Here is a 19325-nt window from a genome sequence, read left to right as displayed (position 1 = left end):
TTTTAAATTTTTAATGGTTTTTAAATGAGAATGCATGATCTATTCTATATGTAATATATAATTACAATGCAAAATATACTACGTGAATGCAATGTCTATGTGCGACGATATATTACAAATTTTAAATCTAATGCAAGCCTAAATGTATGCAACTCAATGAGTTTCTAAGCTAAATATATTACATATAAGCTAAATGCATACAAAAATTTAAATATGGATGAGAAAATTTAGATTAAGGGAGAGACCATACTTGGCTTTGGATTTTTCAAGGTGGGAGCAAAGATAAGGGCTCAATCAAGATCCGAGCCAAAGTCCACTTGCTCTTCTTCCGGGTTCTCATCTTCATTATCATCTTCATCATCATCATCATCAACAACATTAACTACACATTTTTCTTTGTCGCGGCCTCCATCATCATAGCCGCCCTGATAACCATAGTTTCCATAACCACTACCACTACCACCATAACCACTATCAAGAGCATCAAATCCTCTTCCGCCATATCCATCATTGCCCACATCAAAACCACTACCTTCATAGCCGCTAATTTCCACCCCGAGCCCACTTCCACTACCCCTTTGTCCACCACCACCACCAACAAACCCTCCTAGGTTAGCATGAGGGTTGTATGGAGCATCCATATTGACGTTGGTACGGTAGCTTCCTGCTCCCCCTTGGCTATCAAAGCCTCCCCCATAACTACCGTAGCCACCCCCTTGGTTGTAGTCATATCCTCCACTAGTTTGGAAGGATGGGGCGCTATAGTAGTCGGGGTTCAAATTGAGGCCTCCATGGATCCCCGGTTGAGTGTACCCTCCATCCGGTAGGTTGAAGTAGGAGGGGAAAGAGCCATCGGGTGGGAGCATACGCCGGGAAGCGTAGTCTTCATAGAGGGGGTAGTTGCCGAGAGCTTGATCCACGTAGATTCGATCTATTTTTTGGTGTGCTCGGCCTAAGGAGTCGTCGACTTGTTCAAAGTGTTTGTCGACGTGGGTGCGGAAATCCTGTAAGGAGGATTGCACCTTCCCAATCCCAAGGTTCATGCCCTCCATGAGCTCCCACACTTTCGGATCAATGGGTAGGTATTGGGAGGGTTGGGCGGAGGACGATGTGCCGGTTTCGGGTGGGGCATCATAATTGTAGGAAGATTGAGTGGGTCCTTGTGCATTTCTTCCGTAGGAGAGAGTGCTACGGGCTACTTGTCGGGTGGTAGGGGCGGCGGTGTTTGCAATTGGAAGGAGATACCGTTCTCTGTCCGGTTCAAGAGTAACCAAATCGGCATTGGGGAGAGGAATAGAGGTCAAGCTCTTCCTAATCAAGAGGTAAGTCTTCTTGTCATCAAAATCATACTTGGTAAAGAAAAGGGAGCTCAAATGGTTACTATCAATTATGGTAACCCCTTGTACCGATTGATGCCGTGATTCCACAAATCCTACGGTCTCCTTAGCAATTTGGGTTATCAAACCCCCTACCACTATTGGTGAATTATTGCGGATATTGTTACTAAGCTTTTGCAAATGAAGTATCAAGAGATGGGCAATATTGATTTGATACGCCTTGAGGTGTTGCCTAAGGTAGCTCCCGAGAATGTAGAGCTCGTCGGAACGCATATTGTGAGGCTCATGCCTCCCAAATATCGTCCACCCCATAGAGCGGTGCCATGTCCGGATAATTGGACTATGAATATGGTGCTCCTTCATCTTAGGCTCATCATTAATATTTTCACCGGAAATCGCTTTCCACAACTCTTGTTGACCAAACCTAGTCGGGGGAAGGTGGCTCCCTGTACTAGGCAACCCAAAAATTCTTCCAATTCGCTCAAGGGTCACTTGAATAGTCTTGTTCATTAACCAGAAGGAGATACCGGTTATTTTACTTGTGTTCTTATTTTTTTCCACCTCAAGGAAGGACAAAAATTCAAGTGTGATTCTAGCAAAGGTTTGGCGATGTAGTTTATACATAGCTCCCATCCCGACCCCATTAAACAATTTTTCACAATCGGTATCCCAACCTAGCTTTCTCAAGGTATTTCGGCAAATAAATCTAGTAGGGATGATTTCACTAGATTTTAGGTGGGAAAATTTTATCCTCGGAAATGAATTGGACCTCCGGGAAGGTAGGGTCGGGGGCTATCTCCGCTCCAATAGTGCTAGCATCCGCCCTAGCTCTCTTGTTTGGTGCCATTAATCTCCAAAAACTAACTTACCTTACTAACCCAAATCAAAAACTCCGATTTTTCCACCAAAAAGGCTTAAAAAGACAATTAAACCTTAAATAAACAAAGCTAGAGTGAAGAACTTACCCAAAAATGGAAGATGAATTTTCGGATTTTTCAAACCCTAGACTTGGAAGTGACGATTTTCTGAGTTTTTTTTGGTGTTTTAGAGATGAAAAATGGAGTTTGGAGTGATATAATATGGTTAAAAGGAAGTTTTATCACAAAAAAAATGGAGGATTAGATGGTGTTTTTGATGATTTGAGGATGAGTTGGTGAGGAGAAGATGAAGAAGGCGTGTTTGTGTATGAAGAGAGAGAGAGAGAGAGAGAGAGTGACTTTGATAAAGTGAGGAAGAAATGAGTGGGTGAGAAGAGTTAAAGGAGCACAAGTAGAGTTCTGGGCCGGTCTGCGACCGGCAGCCGGTGGACCGGCTGGGATTCCTTCCCAAAATTTCGATTTTTCAAAAACTTACAGCGGGTTATGCGCCGGTCGCATGACCGGCGGCCGGTCGACCGGCTGGGATCCCTTCCTCAATTTTTTCGAAATTTTTCTAAGTATGGATGTGACTCTCAGCCGCAGGACCGGCTGCCGGCCGACCGGCTGGGAGTCCCTTCTTTGTCATTCTACCCAATTTGCCACGTCACCATGACTTTCAGCCGGTGAGCCGACTGCCGGCCGACCGGCTGGGAGTCCCTTTTCAAAATTGCACCCCAAAAGTTACAGCGGGTTTTCAACCGGTATTTGACCGTCCGCCGGTTGACCGGCTGAGACCCCTCTTCCTCATTTTCTCCACTTTTGCTAACTTGAATTTTGCCCAAAAGTTACAGCGGGTTATGAGCCGGTCATAGACAGGCCGCCTGCCCACAGGTTTAGATCCCCTTAGACATATTTATGGTTTCAAGCATCAAAAATTTATCAATGTTGCACAAATCAAGAATCAACTATCCCAAATTCAATCAAATTCTCTCCGAACCTCAACACCAACTCCATCTTGCCAAGTACGATCCTTCCAAATTTCTCATTTTCTAACTAAAATGCATACTATGTACAAGTGGTGGTTCTTGAGGAACTCCACCAAACCAAATCACTTTTCAAGAGTTTCAATTTGCCCTCTCCTCGGGGAGGGGTTCCCCGAGATAGAGCACCTCAATCGGTCCTTTATTGTCACCATCATAGTAGCGCTTGACTCGCTGACCATTGAACCTAAAGGTTCCTCCTTCCTCGCTCCAAAGCTCAAAAGCACCATAGGGGAATATTTGCATCACCTTAAAGGGTCCCGACCACCTTGATTTGAGCTTGCCTGAAAACATCTTGACCTTGAAGTTGAAAAGGAGAACAAGGTCTCCAACACTTATATCTGTTGGGGCTGGTGTCCTTAACAGTTAGTGCAAGGACTTATAAATCTCTAAAAGGATCAAAGGGCATACTTTTGGTATTATTATCAGTTGATCCACGTTTATCAATAACGGTTGGCTTGCTAGATAAGTTTGACGTTATTGTCATACAGATGGCGGTGATCAACTGGTCCCTAAAAGTCACACCTATAGGATACGTTTGAGTGATGTGACGGTATGAAAATACAGTCATGTAGATGCCAAATTTGACTAACCAGTTAGTCTGAGTTATTTGACTAATTATTAGTCAAAATGTGATGTTGAGATATTTTATTTAATACGGATTAAATAATAATGGCTAAGACGAATTAAGCGGTTAATTCGTAAAATTGAATATAAGCGTTTTATATTTAATTAATGTATATTGAATATAATTATACAATACTGTTTTGTCGGACATGTATTAATAATTAAACTAACCCGTATTATTAGTTGATGCCTTAATTTCCGATAACCGATAACAGTTTATAATGAAACCGCGTTATATACACTTAGCGAATTATGGACCGGACCACGAGTTTAAGTGAAGAGGAAATGAAAAGCCCATTTCTCTCTTACTCACTCGGTTTGGCCGAGCACTTCATAGACAAAAGGAGAGCTTCTCCTCTTGTCTAACCCAGTTATTCATTTGCTAAAAATAATTAGGGTTTTGGGAATTGTGCCTCCCGAAATTCGGATCTCTCATCCAACACAAACTCACAAAACAATCCCCTCGATATTGCAAGGCAATTAGGGGATTCTCTCTAGCACAAGGGCATTACTCGGACATCTTGGGTGCAACAATTAGGAGGAGATCTACCTTGATCTCTCATTGCCTTTTGCACTAGGACCGAAGGTTATTTCTATATCTTTATCGTTTCATTATGTTTTTCGTTTTATGACTATAATCACATGTAAATTTTGCGTTATAATCCTACAATTAAAGGGTATTATACGGATATTACCCTACAAGTGGTATCAGAGCGAGGCCACGTAAATTTTTATATGTGTTTTTCATCAAACGATTGTTGAAACGATGAATTTTTGTTCAAAAAAATTGGTCACGGCTGCCTATTTTTGTCTCGGCATTTTTTTTAAAAAAAAAAAAAAAAAAATTTGCTGCGTTTTTTTTTTGTGATTGTTGGGAACCGTGTCTTGTATACACGGCGTTGGTTGTTGTTTTGTTTTAATTTTGATCTTTGCATATTGTTTTGTAATCGATATTCATTTCAATATGTTAAAGATGTATCAAAATTTTGCATAAAATTTCGTGAGGCATCATTTTTTTGTCTCTTTGGTTTAATCTTTTTCGGCCTGTTTTGTTCATTGGGAATCGTGTCCGTTTACGGTTGCTTTGATGACGATTTTTTTGTTTTGTTTTCGATTTGTTCTTTGCGAATTGTTGTTTTAAACGATAATCACAACAATATGTGAAGATCATGTCAATTGTAATTTTGTTTTAATCCGGATTAGATTAAATTGCAATTGAGTTTTTACAAATCGTTTTGTTGTTTGATCACTTGTTTGATCTCGTTTTAGCCGATTAATTTTTTTTTTTTTGGCCTTTAGAGGCTCTCGGCATTTCAGCCGATTTTAAAAAAAAAAAAAAAAAATTTTTTTGGCCACTGGTACTGTTCACGTACAGCAGTACAGGAGAAAAAAAAAAAAATTTCTGTTTTTTTTTTTTCGGCCCCTTTTAATGCATAAAACGGCTTTTATGCTCTCGCTTGTTAGTGAAACGGTTCACCCACGTAAAATAAAGTTACTTTAAAACGATTTATTGTAACGGATTATCTCGGATTAAAATTAACTTGACTAAAGCGGTTTTGTCATATAATTTTAATTATCTTTGGTGGTTTGGATAAAAATTTAACATAATTACGGAATTATGTCACGAATAAATTTAATTTTTAGTTGATGCATTTTAATTTATCGTTCTTGTTTATATTTTGAATGTTTTGAATGCCTTTTAATTACGTATTTAATTATTTTGCAAACAGTTGTAACTTAGTGTGGCCTTAGTAGAACGTGTTACCGTAATGATGGAACACGGTCTTGGTTGTATTTTGAGATCTCGTATCTCCATTTTATTTCTTTTAATTACAGTTTTTATTTAGAATGTAAATAGGTTTATATTTGTAAATTTTAAATTGTAATTTTTGAGAAGACTAAAGATGGAGACCGGATGCTCACTCCCGCTACATGGACAAAGATGGAACACCAAGACAAGCTTTTCGGGTCCAACGGTGGATTCCAAAGTTGTATTTTGTTCTTTTTACTAGGATAGGCCACACTAGGAAATTTTTATTTACGTATTGCATTCATTTATTTATTTTATTGTAACGATAGTATGCATCATATTCCGCCTAAAAACCAAACCACCTAATAATTGCATGAAAACTGACACATATAGAGGTCACGAGTTAGTTTTCTTTGACATTCGCATGTCACACGATTTTAAGCCATCACCCAAATTAATTCATTCACGCAAACGCTAGTTATTCGTTCACTTAATATGAATTATAATTTAGTTGATGGGATCTTCCTCGTATAAACAAAAATTGAGAATAGTCTTTATAGGTCAAACTCCAATGAGTCCCTTCTTCGTCGGTAGGCATAATATGACCCCTTCTACGTCGGGTAAGTTGGAACCGATTGACCTATTTTATCTCAACACTATTGTCACTCGTACGATCCTGTGACGATGGTGGACTATAGATAGGATTTACGGAAATCTATCGACCAAGAGTTCTTCCAGAAGAATTAGCTAAACAGTTGGCTTATCAATTTACAAAAATTGAGTCTTGGGATCACTTGTATCATTCTTGAGGGAGATCAATTATGCAAGTGCATTGAGTCTACACGTTAAAATGAATTTTAAAATAGACTTAAATCACCTCGATGAGTTGCTTATTTCGTTTTGTTTTTCTTTCTTTTTCGGTGTAGATCACGTTCTTTAACCGCAAATATCAAATGGTGGTTCTGCGATAACCCAATGCCAAGTGCCACATTGGACCGTGAGTCCCGGCTTCGGATCTTCATGAATCGGATGAATCGTCTACTCGGATCGAAGAATGATGGATCCAACCGGAGACCGGGAGGCGGCATTACGGAATGCCCCGCCGACGACGGAAGCTCAAATATCTATTAGAGCCCCTCCCGGCAAACCCAGGTCCCACGGCTAGAGAGCTTTGAAATCACTAAGTTTAATGATTTCGTATGGAAGCGGGTGCGATTAAAAACGTACTCATTTTTGCAATGGAATCCAATTTGCGGAAACGCTTCATAGCCCATGGTGCGAACAAGATTTTCACCACGCTCACCAAGGAATTCTCGAAAGCACCGAGAATCGTGACCTATGAGCATACCACTCGCTTCTTTGATGCGAGACTCGAAATGGGCCAACCAGTTAGCCCACACATTCTCAAAGCATGATTGAGAATGTCGAGAAGTCGGAGACCTTTGATTGTAAGATCGGCGAGAACATTGTGATCGACCGCATACTTCACTCACTCCACGATGGTTATTCGCAATTTAGAGCGAATTACTATATGAATGATTTGAAGAAAACTCCCCATGAACCGCACTCCCTTCTCGCATGGGACCGAGAAGGACATGAAGCTCGGTGGGAGCATGAAACAGATGTTCTCGTTATGTCAAACAAAGGGAAAGGTAAGGGCAAAGCTCGTGCAAACCTAGCGAGAGGCAAACCGAAGTTTAAGAAGTCGGGTCCAGGTAAGAGTGGGCCTGGTGAGTCGAGCAACTCATCAGGCGCGACAAAGAGCAAAACCGAAAACATGGAATGCCATCACCGCCACAAGATCGGGCATTGGAGGCGGACATGTCCCGTTTATCATGAGGACATAAAAGCGGGTCGCGTTAAACCTGTTGGTATGTCTTCTTCTTCTACTTTTATTCATATGATTGAGATTAACCATGCAAGTTACGGAACTTGGGTACTAGATATTGGTTGTGGTTCTCATCTGTGTAATCATGTGCAGGGCCTCCGAAATCTCGAGCCTCTCGTAAAGGGTGAGGTTGACCTGCGTGTTGGGAATGGAGCAAGAGTGGCTGCCATCTCAAAGGGGACATATGTGATCCAGCTTCCTAGCGGATTTGAGTTGTCATTATATGACTGCTATTATGTTCCTAGTCTTTCGAAAAACATTATTTCGGTTTCGCACTTGACAAACTTGGTTTTTCATTTGTAATAGAAAATAATGCTTGCATTTTCTCTTTACACGATATGATTTATGGCAAGGCAGTCTCCATGAACGGAATTTATGTTTTAGATCAGACGACCGAAATATTACACGTAATGAATAAAAAGTTAAAGGTTGGTGACAAAGATCAAACGTATCTATGGCACTGCCGTATGGGACACATTAATGAGAAACGCGTAAAACAGCTCATTAAAAATGGAGCTATCTCGGCCTTTGATTTTCAATCATTTGGCACGTGTGAATCATGTCTCATCGGTAAGATGACTCGTATTTCCTTCAAAGGTGTTGGAATGCGCGCTGCCGACCTATTAGGGCTCATACACACGGATGTATGTGGTCCTATGTCAATCACCGCACGAGAAGGCTATAGGTATTTCATCACTTTCACGGATGATTTAAGTAGATATGGCTATGTCTACTTAATGAAGCACAAAAGTGAATCCTTTGAGAAATTCAAAGAATACCAAAATAGGGTACAGAACCTACTTGGTAGAAAGATAAAAACACTACGTTCGGATCGTGGTGGCGAGTATCTTTCTCACGAGTTTGATCAACACCTTAAAAACTGTGGGATCGCCCTACGTTAACTCCACTGGAACACCTCGGTGAATGGTGTGTCCGAACGGAGAAATCGAACACTACTTGATATGGTTCGATCCATGATGAGTCACACCGTGTTGCCCGACTCATTGTGGGGTTATGCTCTTTTGTCATTTTGCTCTAATACTTAACCGAAGTCCGTCTAAAGTCTGTTGACAAGACTCCATATGAACTATGGAAGGGAACGGTCCCTAACTTGTCCTTTATACGGGTTTGGGGCTGCGAGGCTTATGTCAAGTGGAGACCGGAAGATAAGCTCGGCCCGCGATCGGTCAAGACATACTTTATAGGTTATCCTAAAGGAACACGTGGTCATTACTTCTATTCGCCAACCGAACAACGTGTTTTTGTCGCGGCTAGTGCGACATTCTTAGAGAAGGAATTTCTCGAGAATGCAAAGAGTGATAGAACCTTCGACTTGTCGGAGATTCCAGAACCAAATACCGAGCAACTATTGGAGGAACCTATTCCTTCAATCCCGGCTGCGGTTAACATTCCCGAGGAACCTAGGAGGTCGGGAAGAGTCTCTATTCCTCCGGACAGATACATTGGTCTAGTCGAGGAACATGACATAGATGACATTCTACTCTTAACGAGTAGTGAACCCGCAACCTATAAAGGTGCCATGACCAGATTCGACTCAAAGCTATGGCTTGAGGCCATGCAATCCGAGATGGACTCCATGTATGAGAACAACGTGTGGGATCTTGTTGACTTACCGGCTAAGGTTCGTCCCCTTCAATGCAAATGGCTTTACAAGATAAAGCATTCTGTGGAAGGTCAACAAGATATCTACAAAGCACGACTAGTTGCTAAAGGTTTCACCCAAGTGCCAGGTTTGCACTACGATGAGATTTTTGCACCCGTAGTCATGCTGCGTTCCATTCGGATTATCTTAGCGATTGCCGCTTTTCATGACTATGAAATTTGGCAAATGGACGTGAAAACCGCCTTCTTAAACGGTTTTTGGGAGGAAGAGTTGTACATGGTACAACCCGAAGGTTTCATCGATCCAAAACATCCTAAGAAAGTGTGCAAGCTTAAGCGTTCCATTTATGGACTTAAGCAAGCATCAAGGAGTTGGAATCATCGCTTCGACCAAGTGATAAAAGAAAATGGATTTACTCGATCGGTCGAGGAACCATGTCTATATATCAAGTCGAGTGGGAGCAAGATTGTCTTCCTAATATTGTACGTTGACGACATACTCCTGATTGGGAATGACATACCTCTCTTAACTTCGGTGAAAGTATGGTTGAAAAACCATTTCCAGATGAAAGATCTGGGAGAGGCACAAAGAATTCTAGGCATCCGTATCTATCGAGATAGATCACGACGGATGCTATCTCTCGATCCAGAGTCTTACATAGACAAAGTCCTAGAGAGATTCAGCATGACTAACTCCAAGAAGGGGTTCCTTCCTATGTCTCCAGGGGTGCATTTGAGCAAGTCTCAGGCACCAGAGACACCGGAAGAAAAAGAGCGCATGGCACGGATACCTTATGCCTCGGCAATAGGATCTATCATGTATGCCATGATATGCACACGTCCGGACGTGGCATATGCATTGAGTATGACAAGTCGATTCCAACAGCATCCAGGTGAACCACATTGGTTGGCTGTCAAGAACATTCTTAAGTACCTACGGAGGACTAAAGATTGGGCATTGACTTATGGAGGCGAACAAAAGCTATGCGCAACCGATTCTACGCAGATGCCGCTTCCAAACGGATCGTGATGACTCGAAATCTCACCTGGATTCGTTTTTACTCTTAATGGCGCCGATCGGTGGAAGAGTTCAACAAACAAACTGTTACAGCAGATTCTACGACTGAGTCCGAGTACTATGCCGCGTCTGAAGCTACAAAGGAAGCGATATGGATGCGTCAATTCTTACATGGGCTATCTGTAGTGCCTAGTTCGAATCACCCGATCACCATCTATTGCGACAATAGTGGTGCCATCTTCCAAGCTAAGGAGCCAAAGTCTAGCAACAAGTCTAGACATGTACAACGGAAAGCTCATCTAATCCGAGATTACGTGGAGCAAAAGGAAGTAGTGATAGACAAGATTGCCACTGATGATAACATCGCAGATCCTCTCACTAAAGCATTACGACAAGATAAGCATGAAGGGCATGTTAATTCCATGGGAATTAAACGTGTTCCTAAGTTGTAGTACTCTTTTATGGATTAGATTCATTCCCTTTTGTACTCTATACGACATCATCGTTTTGATATTTTATATATATATTTTGTTTTTCATGTGGATTTGTACGACAAATTTTGAACACCACAAAGTGAACTGAACGAACATTATATTTTTCAGTCCTTAATTGCCCACATGAGCTGATAACTCGGGCAATTATTTTGTGACGTTGGTTGATGGTGGGTTCAACTAGCCATAAGTCAACAAAGGTTGGTGACCAATCACGAGAGGCGATTTATACGGATATTTCGTAGGACACAATTGTGACAACGACGTGGAGTCCTAAATGTTTTATAACATTCGGTGCCGGTCGTGGATAGGACCTCCATGGTGATCCTAAGAGTCGATTCTTTTGACTATCGATTGTCTCTTGAGACTAAGGCAGATTTTGGGTGACTTTGGTTTCTTTCTCACGGTCATCCGTAATAGGGGGCCAAGTAGATTGTTTCTGGGTCATTTCATGCTGTGCTTAGATCGGAAGGAGTTCGAGTTGAAGGAAATATTCAGCCTTTATCGGTACTCGATGTTTCTCGGGGCCACTCTAGGAGTCAGAATCGAAATGCATGGCCATGCTCGGATGCGATTCGTTTTATCGTTAAGTTACTCTCTAGTCTGGGGAAACCACTCTAGATCCGGATCGATTGTAAAATACGACCTTTGTGGATCCGGATCCGCAAATTGTTTTACATTGAGTGGGAGAAATTTTAAATGAATATGAGAATCGGTTATCGCACATACACTTGTACGGACAAGTGGGAGTTTGTTGAGCTTGTGTCCTCCAGTTAGTGCGGATAACGTCATTGCACATACACTTGTACGGACAAGTGGGAGCTTGTTGGGGTGGTGTCCTTAACGGTTAGTGCAAAGACTTATAAATCTCTAAAAGGATCAAAGGGCATACTTTTGGTATTATTATCAGTTGATCCACGTTTATCAATAACGGTTGGCTTGCTAGATAAGTTTGACGTTATTGTCATACAGATGGCGGTGATCAACTGGTCCCTAAAAGTCACACCTATAGGATACGTTTGAGTGATGTGACGGTATGAAAATACAGTCATGTAGATGCCAAATTTGACTAACCAGTTAGTCTGAGTTATTTGACTAATTATTAGTCAAAATGTGATGTTGAGATATTTTATTTAATACGGATTAAATAATAATGGCTAAGACGAATTAAGCGGTTAATTCGTAAAATTGAATATAAGCGTTTTATATTTAATTAATGTATATTGAATATAATTATACAATACTGTTTTGTCGGACATGTATTAATAATTCAACTAACCCGTATTATTAGTTGATGCCTTAATTTCCGATAACCGATAACAGTTTATAATGAAACCGCGTTATATACACTTAGCGAATTATGGACCGGACCACGAGTTTAAGTGAAGAGGAAATGAAAAGCCCATTTCTCTCTTACTCACTCGGTTTGGCCGAGCACTTCATAGACAAAAGGAGAGCTTCTCCTCTTGTCTAACCCAGTTATTCATTTGCTAAAAATAATTAGGGTTTTGGGAATTGTGCCTCCCGAAATTCGGATCTCTCATCCAACACAAACTCACAAAACAATCCCCTCGATATTGCAAGGCAATTAGGAGATTCTCTCTAGCACAAGGGCATTACTCGGACATCTTGGGTGCAACAATTAGGAGGAGATCTACCTTGATCTCTCATTGCCTTTTGCACTAGGACCGAAGGTTATTTCTATATCTTTATCGTTTCATTATGTTTTTCGTTTTATGACTATAATCACATGTAAATTTTGCGTTATAATCCTACAATTAAAGGGTATTATACGGATATTACCCTACAATATCTTTCTTCATGATTTTGCCATCATGCCATTTCTTCGTTTGATCCTTATAGATTTTGGAGCTCTCATAAGCCTCCAATCTTAATTCCTCAAGCTCATTCATTTGGAGAAAGCGAACCTCTCCGGCGGCGTCAAAGTCAAAGTTCATCTCCTTGAGAGCCCACCAAGCCTTGTGTTCTAGCTCAACGGGCAAATGACAAGCTTTCCCGTACACAAGCTTATAGGGGGTGGTACCAAGGGGTGTCTTGTAGGCGGTTCTCAATGCCCATAGCACATCCGGGAGCTTTTGTGACCAATCTTTCCGGCTCTTGTTTGTGACTTTCTCCAAAATGGCCTTAATTTGGCGGTTAGAAACTTCCACTTGCCCACTAGTTTGAGGGTGGTAGGCAAGGGCGGTTTTATGCCGCACTCCATGTGTTTCAAGTAGAGCTTTGAAAGTGCTTTTGCGGAAATGTGATCCGCCATCACTTATGACTGCTCTTGGTGTTCCGAACCTTGGGAAAATCGTGCCTTTGAAAAGCTTTATCACAACCTTGCTATCATTGGTGGGAGCGGCTACCGCTTCAATCCATTTGGACACGTAGTCCACCGCGACCAAGATGTATTCATTGCCACAAGAGTTGGGGAAGGGTCCCATGAAGTCTATGCCCCAACAATAAAAAAGCTCAATTTCCAATATGTTAGTCAAGGGCATTTCATTCCTCTTTCCAATGTTCCCAACCCTTTGGCAAGCATCACAAGATTTAACCAAGTAGTGGATGTCCTTAAACATGGAGGGCCAATAAAATCCACCTTGGAGGATCTTGGCAATGGTCCTAGAGGTGGCCAAGTGTCCCCCATAGGCGGAATTGTGAACCCGGTTGACAATTTCCAAGCCCTCCTCTCTTGAAACACATCTCCAGAATATTCCATCCCCACACTTGCGGAACAAGTGTGGGTCATTCCAAAAGTATCTCTTGGCGTCATTTCTCAAATTCCGCCTTTCCCTTTGTTCCATTTCATCCGGTAAGAAACCACTCACAATGTAGTTTGCAAGATCCGCAAACCAAGGAGTTTTGACGCTAACTTCCATGAGTCCATCATCCCGTAACCACTCATTGATGAGTCCACTCTTGTCTTGTATCTCATGATCTTCAACGGTCAATCTTGATATATGGTCGGCTACAACATTTTCCGACCCGGCCTTATCCTTGATCTCTAAATCAAATTCTTGGAGAAGTAGGACCCATTTCAAAAGTCGGGGCTTTGCATCTTTCTTAACCATTAATTGTCTCAAGATGGTGTTATCGGAGTAAACCACCACCTTAGAGCCAACAAGGTATTGCCAAAATTTTTCAACGGCATGAACAATCGCTAACATCTCCTTTTCAGTTGTAGAGTAGCCACATTATGTATGGTCAAGGGTCTTGCTTATGTAATAAATCACATGATGCTTCCTATACACCACTTGCCCAAGTACCGCACCAACCGCGAAGTCCGAAGCATCGCACATGATCTCGAAAGGGAGGTTCCAATCCGGAGCCCAGATTATTGGAGCCGTGACCAATGCCTCCTTCAACCTATGAAAAGCTTCAAGACAAGGTTCATCAAATACAAAGGGGGCATCCTTGAGGAGTAATGAAGTTAATGGTTTTGCTATCTTTGAAAAATCTTTAATGAAACGCCTATAGAAGCCGGCGTGGCCTAGAAAACTCCTCACTCCCTTTACATTGGAAGGAGGTGACAAGTTTTCTATAACGGCGACCTTAGCACCATCAACCTCAATACCCTTTCTAGAGACAATGTGACCGAGTACAACCCCTTCCTCTACCATAAAATGGCATTTTTCCCAATTTAGGACGAGGTTGTGCACCTCACATCTCTTCAACACATTAGTCAAATTGTCAAGACCATGATCAAATGAGTCCCCATGGACACTAAAATCGTCCATGAAAACCTCCATGCTTTTCTCTAGAAAGTCCGAAAAGATTGTCATCATGCACCTTTGGAAGATGCCAGGTGCATTGCAAAGCCCGAATGGCATCCTACGATATGCATAGACCCCTATGGGACAAGTGAAGGTCGTTTTTTCTTGGTCCTCCGGGTGAATAGGGATTTGGAAGAACCCGGAGTAACCATCTAGAAAGCAATAATAAGCATGACCCGCAAGTCTCTCGAGCATTTGGTCTATAAAGGGGATTGGGAAATGGTCTTTAAGGGTGGCGGCATTAAGTTTCCTATAGTCAATACACATGCGCCATCCCGTCACCGGTCTAATAGGTAGGGTGGTCCCGTCTTCTTGCTCAACCATTTTCACCCCTCCTTTTTTTGGTACCACGTGAACCGGACTTACCCATTTACTATCTGTTATTTGATAGATAATCCCGGCCTCAAGTAATTTCAACGCTTCATTTTTAACTACCTCGGCCATTTTAGGGTTTATCCTCCTAAGACCATCTACCTTGGGTCGACTCCCCTCTTCCAAGACAATTCTATGCATGCACAAACTCGGGCTCAAGCCCTTGATGTCATCTATGCTATACCTGAGTGAGCCTCTATGAGTTCTCAAAGTTTGCAAAAGTTTCATTTCTTGTAACTCACTTAGGTTAGCATTTATGATCACCGGGTAAGCCTCCCCCTCATCAAGAAAAGCATAGTTGAGTGAGGGGGGTAAGGGTTTGAGTTGTACCTTTGGAGGGAGAAAGCCCTCCACTTTCTTCAAAATTTCTTCATGATCTTCCTTCATAGCTTCATCATGCAAGGAGATTTGAAAAACCTCTTCCATTTCCACTTCTTCTCGAGCTACTTCATGAACTATCTCATCAATCACCTCAATAGTGCTTACCCTTTCAACTCTTGGTCCTTTCATCAAATGTGGAAGGTTAAATTCGACATTGTTGCCCTCAATTTGGAAGGTTAGCCGCCCATTCTTGACATCAATAAGCACTCCTCCGATAGCCAAAAATGGCCTACCTAGGATGATGGGGGTATGGCTATCCTCCGGAATATCAAGGACAACAAAATCGGCGGGGATTAGAAGCTTTCCAACCTTGACGGGTACATCCTCAAGCACCCCCATAGGGCGCTTGACGGACCTATCCGCCAATTGGAGAGTCATGGAAGTGGGAGCAAGGTTTTGAATGCCAATTTTCTTTACAACTTTTAAAGGAATGACACTCACACTTGCTCCCAAGTCATAAAGAGCTCGTGATATAGGAACACCACTAACTACACATGGGATTGAAAAACTTCCCGGGTCACCAAGTTTAGTGGGCATTTTGTTAAGGATATGAGCACTAAATGCCTCTTCCATAGCCACTATCTCTTGGTCACCCAAGACCCTTTTCTTGGTCAAGATGTCTTTTAAAAATTTTGAGTAGATTAGCATGTTCATAATCACTTCTGTAAAGGGTAGGGTGACTTCAAGTTTCTCAAGCATATCACAAAACTTGGCATACTTAAAGTTTTCCCTACTATTAATGGCTCGTGAGGGATAAGGAATATTAGACACAAGTTGAGAATTGGAAGATACCTTTGGAGGAACCGAATTCTTTGTTACCTTTTTGGTGTGTTGCAAAGGTACTTCTTCAATTGCTTCTTCCTCATGTGGAAGGTCTTCCACATATCCATCAACATCTTTTTCCACTTGAATTCCCCCACTTGAAGACTCTTCACAAGCTTCCTTACCCTTCTTGGCTTCACTCACTCTAGCCGACGGTGTTATGGATGGATTTTCCTTTTCACCACTCATCTCTATTCCATTCCTTTCGGGATCTTCTTCAATTTCTACCTCAAGATCCTTGTAGGGGTCCTCAAGCTCTAAACCGCTTCTCAAAACTACCGCATGCGTGTGGTGGCTATTTGAGGCATCCTTGGAGCTTTGACCTTGGGCTAATAGACCACCGGGCGGCCTTTGAGGGTTAGCCATAGCATGAGAGGCCATCCTTGATTCCATTTCTCTCATGTCTTTAAGGAAGGTAGCCCTCAAGTTTGCTTGTTCTTGTTGGGTTGCCTTAGCAAAATTAGCCATTTCTTGACTATGTTGAAGTTGCATATTCTTTATCATCTTTAAAAGCTCATGTTGGGAGATATCACCTTGGGGTTCTTGATAAGGTTGGTTGGCTATGGGTAAAGGGAACCCATAGTCATACCGAGTGTTGGAACTTTGGTTGTTGTTTTGTCCCCCTTGGAAGTTATCTCTAGGACCATTGTTGTTGAAGTTTGGTCCTTAGCCTTGTTCTTGAAACCCTTGAACATACCCTTGCCCAAATCCTTGTAGCTTGGTTCACTTGATTCATTCCCTTGGTAAAACCCTTGGTTGCTTCGATTTCCACCAAAATCTTGGTACCCTTGTGGTTGGTTCCCATAGTTTTGGTTTTGATTGTTGTTTGGCCACTGGTTTTGATTTCTGGGGTTACTTCTTTGGTTGGAGAATCCTCCCCTCGGTTGAGAAAAACCGGGTGGATTATTTGGGGCTTGTGGTTGAAGGTGTTGTGGATTTTGAACATTGGTACTTTTGTAGCTAAAATTGGGGTGGTTCCTTAAACCGGGATGGTAGAAGTTGGTGTTTGGGTTGTAGACATTGGGATTTTTGTAGGGTGGTCTTGGTGGTCTTGTATTGTTGTTATAGATTTGGAAAGCATTAACATCTTGAACATTCTCTTCATAGCCACCATTATAGTTGTTGGCACACAAATCAAAGGTATGACCTCTCCCTCCACAAAGCTCACAACTTGAAGCTTGAACCACTTCCTCCATGGGTGGCCCATGTGAGGTTGTGGCTTGGTGCACATGGTTTCTTTGTAGCTTTTCAAGTTGTTTTGTGAGTAAGTCATGCTTGGCATTTGTCTCGGAGTTGGAGGGGTTTTCCTTAGGGAACTTGCCATTCCTTCTTAGCATGTTTCCTCTTGACCCATAGTTTGCCTCTGAGTCTACCATTTTCTTGATCAATGTCGTGCCTTCTTCATCATTCAAGTGATCAAATCCTCCCCCCGCGGAGGCATTTACCATCTCCTTAGTCCTAGGTAGCCACGTTTGAAAGAATGTTTGAGTGATGTACCATTCCGGGATTCCATGATGGGGACAACTTGCTATTAAGTCTTAATATCGGTCCCAAGCTTCACCTAAAGACTCCCCGTCTTCTTGTTGAAATGTATGAATCTCATTATGGAGTATTGCGGTCTTTGATGAAGGGTAATATTTGGCCATGAATGCTTTAGCCAAGGCATCCCATGTCGTGAAGGTGTCCGGGGGGTGAATGTTCAACCACCGGTCCGCCTTGCCTGTCAATGAAAACGGAAACAACATCATTCTCAAGGTGTCCTCGGATACCCCATTCTTTTTCATCATTGAAACCTTCCTCTTAAACTTCCGGATGTGAGCATGATCATCCTCTTCAATATGCCCCTCGAACAAATCCTTCTCAATCAACCCGACTTGGGCGGGATGCATTTCAAAGTTGTTTGGGGCCAAGGTGCCAAAATTAATAGGGTTACAAGAATCATTATGGTTAGGCCGGTTGTGATCTCGTAGAGCCATTTGTGGTAGAGGATTTGGTATATGAGGGGGTGGTGTTTGAGGTGGGTTATTTGGAATAGGGAAGTTATGAAAAGTGTTTTCTAGTAGAGTCTCAATTGTGATGTTTGGTTGAAGTGTGGTTGTGGTATCAATATTTTGTGGGGTGTGTGAGTTTGGTTTATCAATGTTTGCTTGTGGAGGGTTCCGAACTCTATCAAGGGTCCTTGTCCTCAAGGTCCTAAAAAGCCTCTCGGGGTCGGAATTGAAGAGTAGAGCTTGGTGGTTCCTTCTAGGCATGCACTCAATAACCGTTAGTTTCCTAGTGTTTTTACACACTAGGGGAGGGCAAGAAATCACACACTCTACATTGAAACACACAACTACTAAAACAAACTAACAAGTGAGATAAGACTAAAGCTAAGACTCTTGATAAACTAAATATAACCTAACGCCATCCCCGGCAACGGCGCCATTTGATGAGTAAGATTTAATGATAGGGTCAAGTCTCTTATCACCAACAATTATTTAAACCCAATTTAGTGTGTAAATCGGGGTCGAACCACGAGGATGGAGGGGTTTCTACTTAGCCTAATAGGAGTCTAGTCTAGTCAAAAAAAATGAAAGGAAGTGGGTTGGTTTAAACTACTAGTTGTAACTAATGCAAGCAATTAAGAGGAAGTGTATACGATTGATTAAAGGCTAGGGCTTTCGGGTTCATCCAAATGGTCTAAGGGCAAACAAGATGATTTAAAGGGTCCAAGATGAGAGTTTATCCTATGATGGTGAATCGATGTCTCGATTATCCTAAAGGGTGATTACTAACTCTCATTAAGCATCACACTTTTCTAAAACATGCAACAAGACCACCACAAACTTTCATTCAATGGAGGAATTAAGCAACAATGAAAAAAGGCACAAGCTTTCACTCATGCAAATCATCAAACACCTTGTGTGCAATGTTTAGAAAGATAAACAATTCACCAAAACCCCAAATAATCAAACAATCATGCCCAATAATCCCATTTAGACTCCCCCTAAACCCCAGAAAGATTACTACTCACTCATGTTCAAATAGTTCAAGCAAATAAATGGAAAAGAACAAATAACAAAAAGAGATGACATAGCAAAGATTCCAACAATGATAAAAGACAAGTTAAAATGTAAACAATTGCTTAACCAAGTAAATAAGAGAAAAGATATACCAACAAAGAGTAAAGATGATTGCTTTGATTGAATTAATGAAGAGAATCCTTCAATATCTCCCAATACAATCCAAGAAACCAAAGGTAAACAATTGACAAATACTACTACTAAACTAATTTTACTAAATGATTAATAATAATTAATATTGTTTAAGGAAAGATTAATGCTTTAATTAGGGAAAAATT

The 19325-nt window shown here is 41.6% G+C and overlaps 1 protein-coding gene and 1 non-coding gene across 2 annotated transcripts; one reads left to right on the top strand and one right to left on the bottom strand.

Annotated features, from left to right (window-relative positions):
• Positions 1-3318: 3318 nt before the first annotated feature.
• Positions 3319-16486, bottom strand: LOC141607465 (uncharacterized). Its single transcript, XM_074426815.1, has 5 exons — positions 15470-16486; positions 14774-15349; positions 13901-14302; positions 12560-13804; positions 3319-3534 (listed from the first exon to the last, which is right to left on the bottom strand). The coding sequence occupies exons 1-5, from the start codon at positions 16484-16486 to the stop codon at positions 3319-3321; spliced, it is 3456 nt and encodes a 1151-aa protein (XP_074282916.1).
• A 1002-nt stretch (positions 16487-17488) lies between these two features.
• On the top strand, positions 17489-17595 carry LOC141609562 (small nucleolar RNA R71). The gene has a single exon (XR_012527483.1). It is a non-coding gene; the product is annotated as a small nucleolar RNA R71 (small nucleolar RNA).
• Positions 17596-19325: the final 1730 nt, after the last annotated feature.

The sequence above is a fragment of the Silene latifolia genome, chromosome 10, assembly GCF_048544455.1.
Source record: "Silene latifolia isolate original U9 population chromosome 10, ASM4854445v1, whole genome shotgun sequence".
NCBI lineage: Eukaryota > Viridiplantae > Streptophyta > Magnoliopsida > Caryophyllales > Caryophyllaceae > Silene > Silene latifolia.
Note: the sequence above shows the minus strand (reverse complement) of the source record. Positions and strands in the feature narration are given on the sequence as shown.